At 43.4% G+C, this 16,822-nt stretch overlaps 1 protein-coding gene across 3 annotated transcripts in view; it reads right to left on the reverse strand.

The window, feature by feature from the left end:
- Positions 1–16,822, reverse strand: part of ACACA (acetyl-CoA carboxylase alpha) — a 111,224-nt gene that overhangs the window by 43,721 nt on the left and 50,681 nt on the right. For all 3 annotated transcript variants that reach the window (XM_064467723.1, XM_064467724.1, XM_064467722.1), the window contains 4 exons: positions 8,006–8,275; positions 7,544–7,641; positions 6,223–6,343; positions 5,663–5,773 (listed from right to left, as the gene is read on the reverse strand). In XM_064467723.1, the coding sequence (XP_064323793.1) occupies positions 5,663–5,773; positions 6,223–6,343; positions 7,544–7,641; positions 8,006–8,275 (600 nt within the window). The remainder of the gene's footprint in view (positions 1–5,662; positions 5,774–6,222; positions 6,344–7,543; positions 7,642–8,005; positions 8,276–16,822) is intronic.

The raw sequence follows: 16,822 nt of genomic DNA on the forward strand, positions 1-16,822 counted from the left end.
ATGCTCCCACAGTTCAGCTGCAATCCTACCCCAGATCTACACCAACGAAACCATAAACCTCCTCAAAAGCAGCCACGCTGATCTCAGTTCTGGCTTTGACAGTCAGTACAATTCAGGACTGAATTTAAAATACAAGGATATTCTCTTCTGGCCCCATGCAAAGGGGTTGTTGGGGTGTTGGGTTTTAAATGCAGATTGTCAAAACGATCCTTGCAGCAATTATGGTCTGTTGTATCAACAAGTCCTCAGGGACCCATCCACAGTCACGTGATTGACACATACGCTACGCTATCTTGACACAGTATGGCACCTATCATGTTAACGTCTTTACCATGCACAAGCGGTGTCTGCATTAATGAAAGATGTACTCAGGAAAGGTCATTGGACATTTGCTGGTACTAGGCTTAGAAGTTTCTCAGATATTTACATATTGCATTAGCAAGCCATCAAGTTCCCACTAATCAGTTCAACTCACAAACTCTTAAAGCTGTTCTTCAAAAATGTTTTCTCCCACTAAAAACCACCCATTTGCAGTGCCAGAAATAGTGCATTACTAATCTGGTAAATTAGTTCCTGAGCTCTTTCAGGTCTAGAATAGGTTATACAAGCAGACAGATTGTTTAAATTAATATCATCTTGAAGACAAAAACTTCCACAGAAAGAAATTCTGAGGATGAGGTTACCTACCACGCCAAAGCACCACTGCTGGCAGGTACTTTCCATCTGGTGAGCTCAAAACACACTGTAAACACAAATGAGCTAAGGTTCCAAGACCAAGCTGTCAGCAGGTAACTGCCATTACACCCATTCTGATCAAGACACGTCAGACCACAAGCAGGCAGGCAGTTGGGTGCAGACTGGGAAATAAAGCCCAGAGTTCTGGTTTCGAACTATGCTTTGAACATTTCATATTTTAGTGGTTTCTGACTCTTCACCTTCACTGCCTCTTTCCCCACATGGACTTACACTCCCGGGAGGTGGTATTTGTCAAGCTCACGCTTGGCACACTTGGATGTTCTTGACAAACCACGCCAACAGCATGGTGCCATGGGGCCCCAGGGATGAGCACACTGGAGGGCAGGCTGAGAGCCTGATGCATCATTTGGGCAGGTCAAGCCTGGAGAGCCTGGGGGAAAATAAAGCTAAACCGGAGGGAGAGGAATCAGAACAGTCTGTCGGTTAGATTCTTCCCTTCCCCTCCAGAAGTGATGACCACTTTACGTGTCCTACTGTCAAGTGCCGTGCATGGGACAGTTCTTCATCATCACTCAGAAAATGAACTGTTTGCGATACCAGGTTGAACATCTATATAACGAACTGAGGTGCGTCGAGCTAGTAGCGGTTCCTGAAAATCTCTGCTAAATCTGGCTTCTCTTAGAGAAAGCCTAAAACGTGTATCTGTAGAGAAAATGTGATTGAAAGCCACTATTTTTTTACATTAATAAAACATTCTCAAAGACAGGATTTCTTTTAAACACAAAAGTCAAGGAGGGGCAAACATTAAAAATAAGTCAGCCACAGATTTGGGAACATCCTTGTGAGGACTGCAATGAAATGTAGTCCTGGAAGCTTGAACCATATAAGCAATGCATAAATTGGGAGTGCTGGGCTCTTCAGTCTTACTTCTATTAAAAAGAGAACTAATGGAAATTAACCTGTTAGTGCATGGCGGCAGCACGTCACCTATCTCATATGAAATCACACCATGTTTAGCTTATGACGAGGAAAGGGAGTTGAGGGAGGTGGAGGAAGGTATGGGGGTGGGAAAAGGGGGAGGCAGGGAAAGTTAAAAAAAAAAATAAAAATCTCTGCCTCAGCAAAAGTTTTCATTAAAATTTTAGACAAATGATCTCTGTGTCCTTCTCCCATGCTGCCTGGGGCTCCATGCTATTTCTATGCAAATAACAACCTCGTGGTTTATATCTTATTATTTCCACCGGAGCTGCGGCGACATGACCCGAGACGTGTGTGAGGTAGACAGCGAAAGAGAGAGAGGGAGAGAAAGAGAGGGAGAGGGAGGGAGAGAGATGGAGTGGCTGCTCGCTGAAGTGTGAAAAAATATTGTCAGGAGTGAGCGGCAAGAACAAAAAAAAAATTGCAGGGATAACGTGTTTATTTCAGCCCCTCTCCCCATGTGAACCAGCACCTTTTAAAATTCATTGGGCATCAGGCGATCATGCACAATCCATCTGCTTTCACTTTATCATTTGCATTTCATGCCTCCTGGCTTTTGATGTGCTGATACTTTGATGCAGTCAGGAGACGCGCATTATCATTATTTCAATTTTCAGGGGGGTCAGCGGGCTCAGCACAGGCGCGCGCACACACTCACAGGAGAGGAATGAAATGTCATTTCCACCTCTCCACCCCCTGCTGAAATGCAATGGTGAAGACAAAAGGGGTACAGATGAAATGCAGCCCTGGTGCCCCACACGCAGAGCACTGTTCCCACCACAGAGCATCACACCTTTTCCCCAGGTCTTTCCCGTGCCCGTCGGTCTGGACTATAAACAAAGACAGCTTAATCAGGAGCAGAGGGGAACCTTGTACAGCTCTTGTGCAGTTTCTCGTCACCCCTGACAGGCAATGGGGCTGAGAGAATCCTTAAACCTGCCTGATATCAGGTGTCTTACAGTGATATGCCTCTCTACTTACAAAGCAGTGACACGGACGCAGTGAACAGCCAGCACGTGATTAGTCACCCTCCAGAACCAAACATTAGCTTCAGCTAAAAATGATATCGACCTTGAGCTCATCATCTAAGTTATAGGTTACAGTCTGGTTTTGGCAGCTGGACCTTTCCCCCTACACCTAAACCCTCAGGCTGGTTTTACATAATGATAATGAACAAGACCAGCAACAGATCTGATGGCACATAATGTTTGTTACAGTCCCCCTCTGCTCCCCCTGTAAATTAAAAAGAATCCGCTATTTCATGGGGGGGTGTGTGGGTGGATACATAAATAAATAAATAAATCAAACAACTTTCCAGAAAAAACCTCACTGCTCTCTGAAAGCCTAATTGTCTCCATTGCTGCAGAAACATTTTTGCACTGCACATTCTCTTCTTGCAGAGAGAAGACATTTTGAAGAAGGTGTGTATGCAGACACAAGACTACGTGTAACCTTTGTACAGCATCCTCTATGAAGGCACTAAAAGTCAGCAATGGAAAAAATCATCCCAAATCTCTGACACCTAACTGGGAAAAGCTAAAGGAGTATTTGCACGCAACTGTGTTAGAAAACATTCAGTTCCAACTGTCATGCAAGGCAGCAGTCTCCATTTATTTATTTTTGTTTCAGACATGATCCTCAAGACCCTGCCAGCTGGACTGGTGACCTTCTAATTCCCACAAAGTAAAGCACTGACTTTGCTGCACACCATCTTTGCTTTCTCCCCATCTACTCTAAGGGAACAAGAAGCAGCAAGGCTCACACGCTCCACAGAGAAAAATTACACCAGGTTTCCACCACGAGACTCTTCTGAAGTCTTATTCCTGCGAATGAACAAGGACACATCATATATCGTGTCCAGATCCTCTGCATTCCTACAAGGGAAGACTTTGCTCAGTTGGCCCCTGGCCAACAGTGACCTGACTTCTAGCCAAAAGAAAATTCAAACTGTCCATCTAAATTCAAGGGACGAGTATTTAATAGTTTACAGAGGATAAGTCTGAAGTAGACCCTGCCTCCACGGCAAGATGATGCAAATGCATTAGCATTCACCATTTGCTTCACACCCTCCTTAAACTCTCAGCTGGGCTGAGCTTGGTCATTTCAGCACTGGATATAATTTCAGTACTTCAGACACACTTCTGGGACACAATTATAGCTGGATCCATTCAAGAAACTCTGTCCAGAACTGCAGGGACTGGAAAATGAAGATCATATGAACTAGCAAGACACATCACACAACATCCAGGAGTGAGTGGGGATTCCCAGCCTCCCACTATTCATGGACAGGTAAACCTATTGTTAGGTCTGGGCTTAGCTGTCTTAGTGGGAAAGCTCGATAGGATGCAGTAGGTTCCTCCTTTGCCTGACCTTTAGGCAGGCAGAGGTTCAGTGCCTACATAAAAATGTATGCCTTTCCAAGAGAGCAGGGAGGAGAGAAAAGGACTCATGGGATTATTCGGCCCACTGAAATTCTTGGGATGGGTTAAGTCACCCCCAGAAAGCATCTCCTTCTGCCTACACCTGCTGACAGATGTCAGGTGCTTAATGTAGACTAAATCCTTAACCTTTAAGTGCCAAAAATTCAGTGAGATTACTCTAGCCCTATAAAAACAAACATTCACTCCACGGATAGAGAGTGCGGTTAAACCTGGGAAGAAGAGAGAAGAGGAGGACTACACAGACTGGCCCCGCCACCTGGGAAACTCTGCATGGCCCCGATCCCCAACAAATGACAGCTGGAACCAGGCAACTTACTCCACTTCAGCAAGCACTAAACTGACTCAATTTCTTTTTAAAGGATGGATCTTCAAATGTCTCTTTTCCTTCCATTGATGCAGGTGTGTGTGATGTGTGTAAGAGATCTAACTGAGGGTGCTGCATCCTAGAGTTGATAGGATCAATGCTTCATTTTCTGCAGAGCCCCCTTTATTCAGGGGAATAATTCAACGAGAGACTATTTTCCCTTTATCTCCCATTGTCAGGCAGGCACTCCTTGAAACGCAGCTTGCAATGAAGCACAACCACCCCAGGTGCTAGAGAGTGCCTGAGAACAAAGCTGCACAATGGGGAAGGGCACTTGTGCCCGCACAATCCTAACTCCCACGTAAACAAAGCCCTCAGTGAGAGGGACAAGAGCAGAGTCAGCTGTGAGCTGTGTCTGCTACAGACAAGGAGCTGGAGGCTGTGATATTAATAGGCTCAGGGCAGCAAGGGAGAAAAACCACCTCTGGTGGGGAAAAAGACAGAAGAGGCACTTTAGTAGTGAAAGCAGTAAGTTTTCTTATAGCCCAAGTTATTCCTCCCTGCCCCCACAGCTGAGATTTCCAGCAGGTCTGACCCCTTGAAAATCACCATCCACACACTCTTTCTCAGGCTTCAGTGCTCCCCCAGGATGGCTGAGAGCTCAGGGCGATTCTGGCCAACATATTTTGAAACACGGTCTTCCAGACACTGGAAACAGCCCTGTTTCCCCTATGTGTGTTTCCCATTTTTCACCTGTACACAGTGGGTGGGAGAAGATGCTGCCCAGTCGGTGGGCTTCCCACTTCTGTCATTCAGTCACTGCACACAACCTATGTTAAAATTAAAAGCTGCTTCTCCTTCCTCCCCTTCACCTGGTTCATGCTCAAGCCCTTAAATCTGCAGCTCTGCCTACGTCCCCTGCCAATCTCCAACCAAGATGCCTGGAATAGTACCTCTGGCTGTCAATACGATGTTCTTGTCAAGAAACACAGGTGCCTGAAAGGACTGCTTTCTGACCAGAGAGAAAACAAAAAAGAAAAAGACTGCAAAGGCATGAAAGGCTCACAGCTGCTGCCCTGTGTCAGTTCTCCTCCATGATCAGGAGAAGCCTGAGAAGGGAGAGAGTAACACGGACCAAGTGCAATGAAGGTATAGTGGTGGCAGCTCCCCGAGTCTCTGGCAGAACTCACAGAAACACCAGCTCCATTCACACAGCTCTGAATACTGAAATGCAAAGACTTACTTTGTTGAGGGCTCCACAGCCAGTCAGGATTATATGAGAGTTCTCAACCTGGATAGTCCTCTGACCTAGCCGAACAAGGTATGCCCCAATTCCAATTGCCCGACATGTAACCTTAAGAAAAAAAAAAAAAAGAAAAAGAAAAATCACATTGATTTCTGTCTTACCACACAGCCAAAACCTATTGATTCAAACATCTAGATAAAACTAGGCATGTTTATATTGCAAGGCTATAAAATCTACTCTCACTGCAAAACTCCAGAATCTATTGTTTTGTAAAACACAGTATCTGAACATACGTGTATTTTATTCAAAAAAAGAGAAGCAGTAACTTACAGACTGAGCAAACACAAAGCCAAATGACTCTTTTTTAGAAGTGTTTGAAATTTAATCTGAAAGGGACCCAGCCCTGTAATGGTGCCAGTAGTGTTGCTCAAAGCCTACAGGAGCCAATTTACATCAAGCAAAAGTCTGATCCTAGATGTATCTTCTGGATATTATTGCAGGATTTTTAGCTGAAACAGACAATGCAGTTTGAAGAATAGAAAGCAGTGGGGGATTACCAAGTTGATGGTGATAATACTCTCATAGGCTAAAGATGATTCTCCAGCAATCATGCCAGACCCTCTGAGGTTCTCTATTCCAAGTCCGTCTTCCTTTCCGATAATATCTGTTATCTTATACCTGAGGGAGACAAATACAGCCTTTGAGTCACAAGGTCCAGTGATTTGCTGAATCAGTTTGCTACGAAGAAAATGAAAAGTGACTAAATATCATTAAGGCTCCAAAGAGTAATGTGCATAAAACCCAGCCAGGGCCTGTACACGGGCTCATTCTGCAGCCTTGCTGAACACCACGGAATAGTCCTACATGTGAGCAGCCAAAGCAGCACTGCAAAGAGGAAATGCCAAGGGAGAGGAATGCCCGTGAAAAGTGTTCTTCTGTCATTCCCACAGGACGTGAGGAGCAGGCTGATTATAGGAAAAAAGGCAAGAAAGGAAGAGAATGCAGCAAAAGGAAAAAGAAATAGAACAAGAAATTATAATGAGGCTCTTACCTTTTCTTTACTATCTTCTTTCACAACTTCCTTCCCCAGCATGGTCCCTTCTTACTCAGCGCTCTCAGACTGGCTTCTATCTTTTCCACTAGGCCCTTGCTAAGCAAAGTACTTGAGCATGGGCTTAAGTGCTTCACTGAAGAGAGCCACTAGCTTCCCCACCACACATGCAGGCACACACACATCCCGACACCATCCTTTCGTTCTTTCAGAGCTTGCCAGTATGCAAACTAGGCTTTTTTCTTCTTCCTAAGCACATTCTCTTCCCTCTGCCCAGGAGCACCACTACAGTGGCAGTCTAGCTCTGAAAGCTTCTTTGCTCCTCATTTTCAGATGTGCTACCTTTGGGATGTAGCTGGGAAGATGCAGACACCTAGACTAGACGTGTGTGGAAAACCATAGGCTAAAAGGCAGTTTAGAGCAACCACTGCAGCTCAACCCTTCAAAATGCATGGGGGGCTTAGCCTTCACTCAAGAATTCTTTTATCCTTTCTACAGAATCTAGCAGAAAATTAATTTTTGAGTTGTAGACTGCAAGTCTTTGGGCAAGAATCAGTGTCCTGGTCATTCAGTGTTTACCACTGCAGGACTCTCAGTCATGACTTGGGCCCTTAGGCAGCAGGAGTAAACACAGCACTACCTCAAACAAGGCATGTCATGATACAACTTCTAACTGTCTCGGTCCATGCTCTGACACACACGGCTATGGCTTTCTACATACCTGGATCCTAAAGAATGTCCCAGCTGAAGACAAGGACGTGACATGCATCACTTTGTATACCCAAGGATGAACAGAAAGCTTTTCTTTCTGATCTCTCTGTGCTTACCTGGACTCTCCATTGTCCTCCACATGTTCACAGTGAACTGAGTTCAGGGCACTGACTTTCTTATAGTCTTGAGGAGTCAGGTACAAGTATTTGTATCCCTGCAGGGAAAACCAGTTAAATCATCTCATTCCCACCTGCAGTCCCTTCCCAATCCCCAGTAACCCCTTCCAAAAAGAAAGTTTCAAGGGAACAGAATTTAATTCCAGATAGCAATAAGAACATCCTCTCTTAAGATTGGAGCTCCAGATGAGGGCAGTGAAAGCTAGGGATGTTCTCAACATTTAGCACCAACTCATTCTGAATGCCAACCCTGCTGCCTGGAAGATCCAATACATAGAAGGACTTTGGACCTAACAGTCTGGCAAATATTTACCCTCACCTCTATTAAAAAAGGCAGTGTGAAAATAAGATTCTTTTGTGAGCTATTACAGAGTTTCACCTCTGGTTCCTGTGCCTTCTTACTTTGTACGGGTCATCTGGGTCTTCCCAAGCTACATGGAACATGTGCCGAATCTCCTCAGCCAAACCAATCCTGGCTCCACTATTGGCAGCCACATAGATACGGGGAATGCCATGTGTTCGAGCAAGCTCTGAAGCCCTCAGGAACAGCATGTCCTCTTGAGGCCCAAAAGAACCTATTCGGTATGTAATGTCATTGCCAATGACAATGATATCACGGCCTTCTGGATACTCGGGGGTCTTCAGAGTCATCTTCCAGGCCACCATCCCAATCTGCAGTCAAGGAGCAGAAAACAACAAAAACTAAATGTATATCTTCAAGATGTGAAAGAAAGGAATCGCGCAGGGGCCATTTTTCTTACATGTGTTGCACTTCGTCTATTTTCTTTGGGAACTCCAGTAACAGCAGCTCTGATACGCACTGCCAGCGTAGAGCACAGCTGCAGGACTTGATCCTTTCCACACTCAGTGGAGCACATCCTCCATTGCTCCCTCCCCACCCATGTCACTAATACTAGCCCTCCCTCTCCCCATTCAGGGATTTGTCACAGGTCCAAAACACATTCGGCAAACGCTCCTCTCGCAGGGTGCTGTGTTTATTCCGTGTGCTCGAGCTCACGGCGTGAGGATGGATGTACTGCTGTACAGGACTCCTGATCATCTGCTTAGGCTACCCAGATATCACCCCAAAACCTCGTCACCCTGGTTCTCTCTCACCCTGACCTCATTTTAATAATCCTTTCATTTCATAACTACCTCCATTTTTTTTTATTGTCCTTCCTTTCATTTCTTTGGCTCTTCCCTTTTTCCTTCCCAAATATCGCAGCAGTTTCTTTCCAAACCTGCCTGGATAAATAATGCTTTTTGCTGCATATTTTTCTTTTTAAAATCACCGGATGATCTCTTCTGGCCCATCTTACGGAGATAGGCAACATCTGTACCCTGCATCTCCCATCTCTCAGCTGCCGCGTATCACTGCACTGGGGAGTTGGCCATCCTGGAATGCCATTAACAGATGGAAATAGCAGCGTCCCTTGAAAGCCACATGCATCACCCAGTCTCCGCTTGCCCAAGGATCATAAGCTCTGAGTACACATTCCTCAAGCCAATTGCACATCCTCTGCAATCAGGAGGGTTGAAACTCTCATTGTGGAGACTCTGAATTCTGAACATGATGAACTAAAGCGGGAGGGGGAGAGGGGAGAAGCAGCAGATAGATACGTGCCATTTAATCCAAATCAAAATGGCACAATACACAGTTGAGATCCAATCAGCATCTGCAATAAGATATGCCATAATAGGCTCATTAAAAAAAATAAAAAGACAGAGGAATTAATCAAAGGGTCATTGGAAGTAAAGCAGGCAGCAATCCAAAAATATTACAATTGGCTACTGGCAGATCCTTCCCTTACTCCTCCCCTTTTGAGAGCTGAGATTGCAAGTTAACAGAATGATGGTGTTTCAGTTCACCTTCTCCTTGGTCTGTTTCATTCACTGCTATTTTGACTGATACATTGTAAGGGATTAATTTGTCTGCCTCTGAATATTTGCAGATTTACAGTTACATCTCAGCATCCAAGTGCAGTGTTTGGAAGAGGAAGATACTGCAGCAGTTTCAAAGACAGGAGCATAAATCCCTAAAAGTCAGTGGGATGCTTTGCTAAAATACCAGTATTACTGCAAAATTAAAGGGGAAAGTTGTAATGCCGTAAAACAAGTGGATGCAGCTGTTGGTCAGGCACACAGACGAAAGGTGTGTGCAAAGAGGCCAGAGGTCCCACAGACAACCAGTCCAGAGTGCAGAAGAGCAACCTAATTCATGCCAAACAAACCTACACAGCCAGAGGGCTTCCTTGGACTTCTGCTCTTCTGCTGCTGGGCTTTCATAGCAGAAAAAGGAAGAATAAAGGTGAAGAAAAGAACAGTGAGCTTTGTCCTTCTGACCTGACTGTTGCAGGAAGATAGATGCCAGGGGCTGGATATTACGTCTCTGTTCTAACTCAGCTGTGGGCAAGGGGCAATTAGAAACGGCAGGTTAAAAACCTCTGCAAATCCAAAGTTAAAGGCTTCAAGATTAGCCTCTAAGAAATAAGGGACACCTGTCCATACCCCGTCACCTGCTGAAGCTCCGTTCTTTACCATATCTTACAGGCTTTATTTTTTTTCCTGCCATAATTTAAATCCTTAAGTGGGCACTTACCAGATCTTTCTGATACCACCTCAGAAAACAGCTTTAGTTATTGATAGAAACCCACAGGAAGAGGGGGTAATATTCTCTTTAAAACTGCACCATAAACTTCTTCCAAAATAGCACAGAAGTAACACCAATTTACAGGTTTTTGCCTAAGTAGCCGTTTCCTTACAGCTACACTGCTCCCATCAGCCAGGACCACACCAGGAAGCTTCAAGCACCACCAGATGAGCACAGGCCACATGAGCAACAGAAGAAATGCTCTGGCTTTGTATTTGCTAAATACTTGTCACTGCAATGAACTGCAAGATATAAACACATAAACAAGGTCAGAAACCTACACAATGTCCACAGCACACTGAAAGTAAAATCCTAGCACCCTCAGCTCGCACGTGAGGCAGATGAATTAACACTTGCTCCGGGGCTTAGGGACTAGTGACCGAGCTCAGTAAGTATCCAGGACTGGTCCCACAGTCTGTCTCACCTATTAAGGTTTAAGAGATTTTCCTCATTTTCATCAGCTTGATGATTTTTGACAGTACAGAAAACAGGCAAATTAAAAGCAATTCCTATTTAGAAACTTCAGATTGTAACAGGAGTCTTGGAATAGTTCCCTACGCGAGATCACAAATCCGCTACGTAAATAAAATCCCATTTTGTTAATGCTCACTAGTAGAATAGGAAAAACTATCTAGCCAGGGCACAGTAAGCACAAACTCTTGAAAATAGTTTATAGCTGACAAATATGGAACAACCATAGGCAGTTTAAGAAAAGAAAAATGAAAGTGCACCACTTTATTAACTTGTGTGTCTTTTTGCTTCCCCAATACATAGCGTCTTTTGTGCCATTTATCCAGTAATAAAAATCACAGGTCACAAATAAGGATTTTTTTGCTATAAACAATGTAGATTCCATTTAAATTTATGGGTAGTGGAGGGTAGCTTTCCATTTCAGGGGAGAAAAAAAAAAAGAGATTTTGAAGTTAACAGCAGCATGCCAAAAAAATGAGAGTTCACAGGTTAATTAGACAGGCTGAACTAATCACCTAAGAGCACTGTCAGAACAATAATGGGTGATGGTAAGAGGTAGTGGCTTCAAAACGGGCTCTTTTTAAGAGCCAGCACAGTTTGGAAGTGCTTCTCATGCTGCAGCTCTATTCCCAGCACACTCAGGAATGAAGAAGAGAAGGAGGAAAAAATAAAAGCAGGAACCGTCTTATTTAACTGTTTTTATGTTGGCAAAATGATTTGTGCCACAGTATTTCCATAAGAAGTGGAACCATTATTCTCCTGTAGGAACACATTTGGTTTGAAAAGTATCACTGGACAGAACGTGAAAATCAAACCAGATGAATTATTCACAACCTCCGATCAGAAGTGATCATTATTTCTGATGTTCCAAACTGTGATTAGGATTCAGTGCTCAGATGTCATTTGTTCCCTGAATAGCACCAGCAATGCAGAATTGCATGACACATATATATTATACACAAGTTTTATATATATAATTTTATACACACCTTCTCCCACTAGAGCTTTGGCTTAATGTAACCATTAACAGATAGTAAAAACATGATATTAACTAACGTTCGTTTTCATGGTGCTCATAAATGCCATTAGTTTGACACACAGTGTCAACACTAATCATGGCCTAAAATTAACACCAAAATTGACTTCAACATTAATTGCGCTATCGATGTGAACAGTAATACACACACTGATGCAGTTACAAATTGACTGCTAGTGGCAGCCGGAGCTGTTGACAACAGGCACCAAGGGGAATGGGGCAGAAACCGATCCCAGTCTCCCTCCGGAAAGCACAACAGACTCCGAACGAAGGGACGCCAACGCAAACGGCAGCTGGTGCTCAAGCAGAGGGAGCTTTTAAGCCTCTTTCTAGCAAGATCTGTGATTCCTGGAGAAGCATAGCTGACAGAAAATCTGACGTAAACGAGAACAGCTTATTATTTGACAGCATCTATGCTTGAGCCATGCCAATTGTCCTGGTTTATTCTATTTCTCTCACAAGGATGATGCTTAAGCCTTTATGCCATGTTTCATTTTATTTATTTATCTCCAAATTTGGAAACCTGAATGTGGGTCTTGAAATCTCTAAGTAGGACAACTGAACTTACAGAACCCTGACAACAATTCTACCTTGTTCCCATTCTGTTGCATCTGTACTATATGTAAGTTTTATATGTAAAATATATATAAAACATGAATACATTTGTATATCAGTGTTTATTACATACAAAAGTTATAATAAGAAAGGAAATGGAACAGTTGTAGCGGTGTGGTATGTGAGCTCTAGAAATGCCGAAGCTGAACATTAATGAAAGCACATTTCTCCCCCGCTGTGCATACATGTTCTGACATTGTTAAATCAAAGAGCACGTGCTTTATTCCCACTTCACAACCTCTGCCTTTTCTGGAGGTAAACCAGTGTCCACTGGCCCCAGGATGCTGAATGACTCCGCTGCACAGCCGTGGACAAGGTGTGTTTTATAAAGGGAACAGACATCCCCTGAAATTTTACTTGATGCAGATGTGGCAATTTGGGCATTTCATCATTTGAATCTGATGCTCAGGACTTCAGATCTAAAGGAGAGATACTCTGCACTTACACTGTGACCAAAAGGTGTAAAATTTTTATCTTCAGCACGAACCAGCTCCCAGAAAAAGGGCACGATGCACGTGGCTTGCTACAGGCATTCAGACTTAATGCCTTGACAAGGATGGAGTGCCAAAACCCAGGATTCCTTCATTCTCTTCTTGGCTCTGAAAAAGGTGTCATTTAGCGATCAAAGCAGTGGTTGCAGGCAGCACAGCCAGGCACACGTTGGCATGGTTCTTCTGAACAGCACGCGGCCAAATGGATGAGAGATGGGAAGAAACGGTTCCAGGATGAGCAAAGGGTTGCTCAGTAAAAGGCATCGTGCAGTAAAGTGGGCTGAAGGAGCTGTGAATTCGTACTGTCTTGGTTTCTTGCACTATACCAAAGGGCACTTGGATGGCAAGCCAAGAAGCAAACCAGCAAAAGGCTGGCTGATGCTCAGGGAAAGCGGATGGACACAGAGCACCAAAAGAAAAGCTCAAAAAACCCCATTAAAGACAGTGTGAAGGTAGTTTTTACTGCACACAATCTGAGTTGCAAGGTATGAAGCTTGCACAGTGTCTCTTGGGGATAGCAAAAGGCATAATGCTGAACCCAAACCAAATTCTCTATCAAATTCAAATTCCTGTTGCAAGCCCACAAAATCAACGCTGCCAGCTTTTTCACCAAAACAAAAGCATTTTTGATGAAGCCTTCCAAACTAAATAATAAATGGCTTTCCCCCAGGCAGAGTGTAAGGCTTGAAAACTTCAGCTGAAAGAGTTTGCATCTGGTGAAGTTACAGACAGATAAAGATATATTACAGAGAGCAACAGATAACCTTTATTAAGAGCTTTCTTGTAGGCAAGAACTTTCTTGTCTGCAGTATCGTATTATCCATATAAATGTGTTCAAACATATATATAAAAATACAGAATAAAACTCTGCGCCACCACTTATATCTCGGATCTAGAAATGCTTTTATTCGATGACTTAAAAACTCTTCAAGAAATTTTGAGGTCTAGTTGCTCTTTGAATAAGACACGATTTGGGCAATCACTGCTTTCAGTGTCCTCAGAAAGCCTCACCTCTGATGTGTAGGGTTACTTCCTGCCCAACATTTTAACGTTTGTAAAGTGTTAACAAATATCACAAACACTTATTAGAGGTGTGATTTAAATGTAAACATTTGGATAAAAGTCTGAATTACAAGAAAGGTAACAAAATTAAAATTCTGTACTTGTTTGACAGTATTATGAAATTCAGCAGTCATATCTGGTTATATAAAACTAAAAAAAAAAACCAACAAATTTACTTATAACCTCCCAAAAATTCATCTTTTAACTAATTATGATAAATCCTAAGTCAAAGGTACATGTTAGAGGCTCATAACCTCTGGATCTGTAAGGAAAGCCTTTTCAAACCTTGAGCTTCTAGTATTGCTACAGCATACACGTACCTTTTCAAAAATCAGGCCATGGGAGATACTGCATCTACAATACTGTGTGAAACAGCACATTGAACATACTGATCTGCATTACTGTTAGCCCTGCAAACCAGCCAAGGTATTACAGAGTATTCCTGCTTAACTGTGCCACCACTGTTCAGCAGGAGATGCTCCACATGCACTGTGACATGCATCCATCCCAACTCAGCTGGCTTCAAAAGAACGCCCACACCAGCCCCATCCTTCCATGCACACACCTGCTACTCTTAAAGTTACATTAAATGATCCAGGCATAAAAGTGAGGAAAAAAAAAATCCGCTTTCAGTGATGCTAGGGGGACCCTCTTTTAATTTGTATTATATTCCACTTGTCACAAGACATTCAACCTTTTACTAAAAATAACACTTTCCTGTCCATGACAAAAACGTGCTCTGTCCTGATCCCTGCCCCCGCGTCTCCCCGTGATCTCCCAGCACCTCACTGATAGGGGCTAAAATTATTCTGCCAAAGGAGGATCACCTTCTGAAATTGCACCACGAGTATTTCAGATGAGGAGACAAACCCTTGCTGTGCAGCACAAATAGTCGTCCAGCTTCCCTGTTATTTAAACCCATTCCTACTGCCAGAAGAGCCTCAGGTCAGGACAGTTCCCAAAACCCTTCAAGAAGAAGGGTAGGAAAACCCAAAGAGAAGCAACTATTTTTGCAGTAATCTCTGGGAAAAACAGTGGTGGGGCTGGGACGGGGATGGGGGGGAGAAGATGCACGGGTCTTTTCCTTCGCCTTCATGTTAATTCACAGACCTTGCCATCAACCATTCTCTGCTTTCTCTCAAGTACTCACCATCCACCGTAAGTAGCCCAGCGGATGTTTTAATACCCTGTGCCTGTCATAAAACGCAGGAACATGGGGTGACAAAGCAGAACATGCAGTTCAACTATTAAGCTTTGCTTGTATAAAATTCATTAGCTACACCTTTCAGCCCCAGGCAATCCAGGGAGCTGCCGAAGCACAGTTTCAGCAGCCCTCTGCCCACCGCTGCCCTGACTTTCACCTGGCCAAACCTTCCCACATTCACAAGAAAGGGTGCCTGCCAATGCTCCAGCCCACAGCTCCGATTACGGATAATTTCTGATCCTCATGCTACTGAGAAGGAAAAACTGTGACATCTAGTGCCAATAGGGAAAATGACACATTTTACATGGACACTACATGTGACTGAGATGAAGGGTAATGTGGGGTGCTGCTGCAGGCACTCCTTACACTCACTTTCTCCTCATCCTTGAAGATTAGTTGGGTCTTATCAGGGGATGGTGCAGTCCTGGTGCCAGAGGATCACGGTAAATTGTAGTCAAAAAACATAAAGTGCTATAGAAAAACATCAGAATGGCCAGCTCAAGAGTGACAAGTAATATATTGAGTTCTCCAACTGGCTTAGGGAATTACATTTTCACACTAAGATTTCAGTTAATATGCTAATCTTTGGAACAAAGCCACCTTCAATGGGCATTTGAAGAGGGTTTCAGTACGTTACAGGTGGTGTCTTCAGCAGAGCTACTGCAACCAACACATTTTTAAATACTGTGCAAGTTGCCATATACTTCTGAATTCTAGCCCTGTTCACTTGTCTGTGTTCACACGATTTCTGACTCTTTCAGAGGTTTCCCCATTTTAGCACAGCCTCGTAACTACAGAGCAACATCAGAGATGTTGTTTAAATGACAGGCAGGACAGCGTCGAGCTGCAAGGGCAAAAGGCTCCGAGAAGACAGCCATCAGCTCCTTTTACACTGTCAAACAGGGTGAGGTGCTGCATCCTTTCACACACATCCCTCCCAATATTAGCATAAAAAGTCCCAATCACACACCACTACACCACATGCCCAATCCAACAGAGATCTTAACCACGTACACCAAAGTTTGTGCCACTAAAAAAAAAAAAAAGGCTTCCATTTATTAAAAAAAAATAATTAGCAGAAGTGTTACAAGTCTTGTGTTATAATCTAGATAAGCATCCACGCTGTGGTATGAACTTAAAATTTTCTTCTTAATGATATTTTAGAGTAAAATGTCTAAGATGACAAACTAATACAAGTGGATTTTTTTTCCTCCCACCTATATAAACTCTGTACATTTCAATAGTCTGTCATCTATTTTAACAGTCAGACTGGAGTCAGGCTGAGCATCCACCTCTGCGGCTTAGTTCTTGATATGCTCACAGACAAATTATACCCCATTTGTCTAAAAGTCTACTCAGTCTTTACTCAGGAGCATTAGAAGGGAGTTATTGACTGGTGTTTGATTCTTTTGATTGATAGAATAGAGTCTTCATCAGCTCCCTTCTGTACCTGCTGGCTCTGAAAATTATTTACAAACTGTTCACAACTTTTTAGTGTGTCACATTCAGTCCTGTCAAGGGTGTTGGCTTACTGAAATCCTATGGTAGCAGGCAGAGCTTATCAGAACAGTCTCACCTGTGAGCAGAGGTGTCAAAGCAGCCAGACTAGTAATAGAGGAAACACACACACAATAAAAAAAAAAAAAAAACCAAAAAACCCAAGAAAAAATAGTAACTAGAGACCAGGACA

This window comes from Phalacrocorax carbo, chromosome 17 (genome assembly GCF_963921805.1).
Source record: "Phalacrocorax carbo chromosome 17, bPhaCar2.1, whole genome shotgun sequence".
Classification (NCBI taxonomy): domain Eukaryota; kingdom Metazoa; phylum Chordata; class Aves; order Suliformes; family Phalacrocoracidae; genus Phalacrocorax; species Phalacrocorax carbo.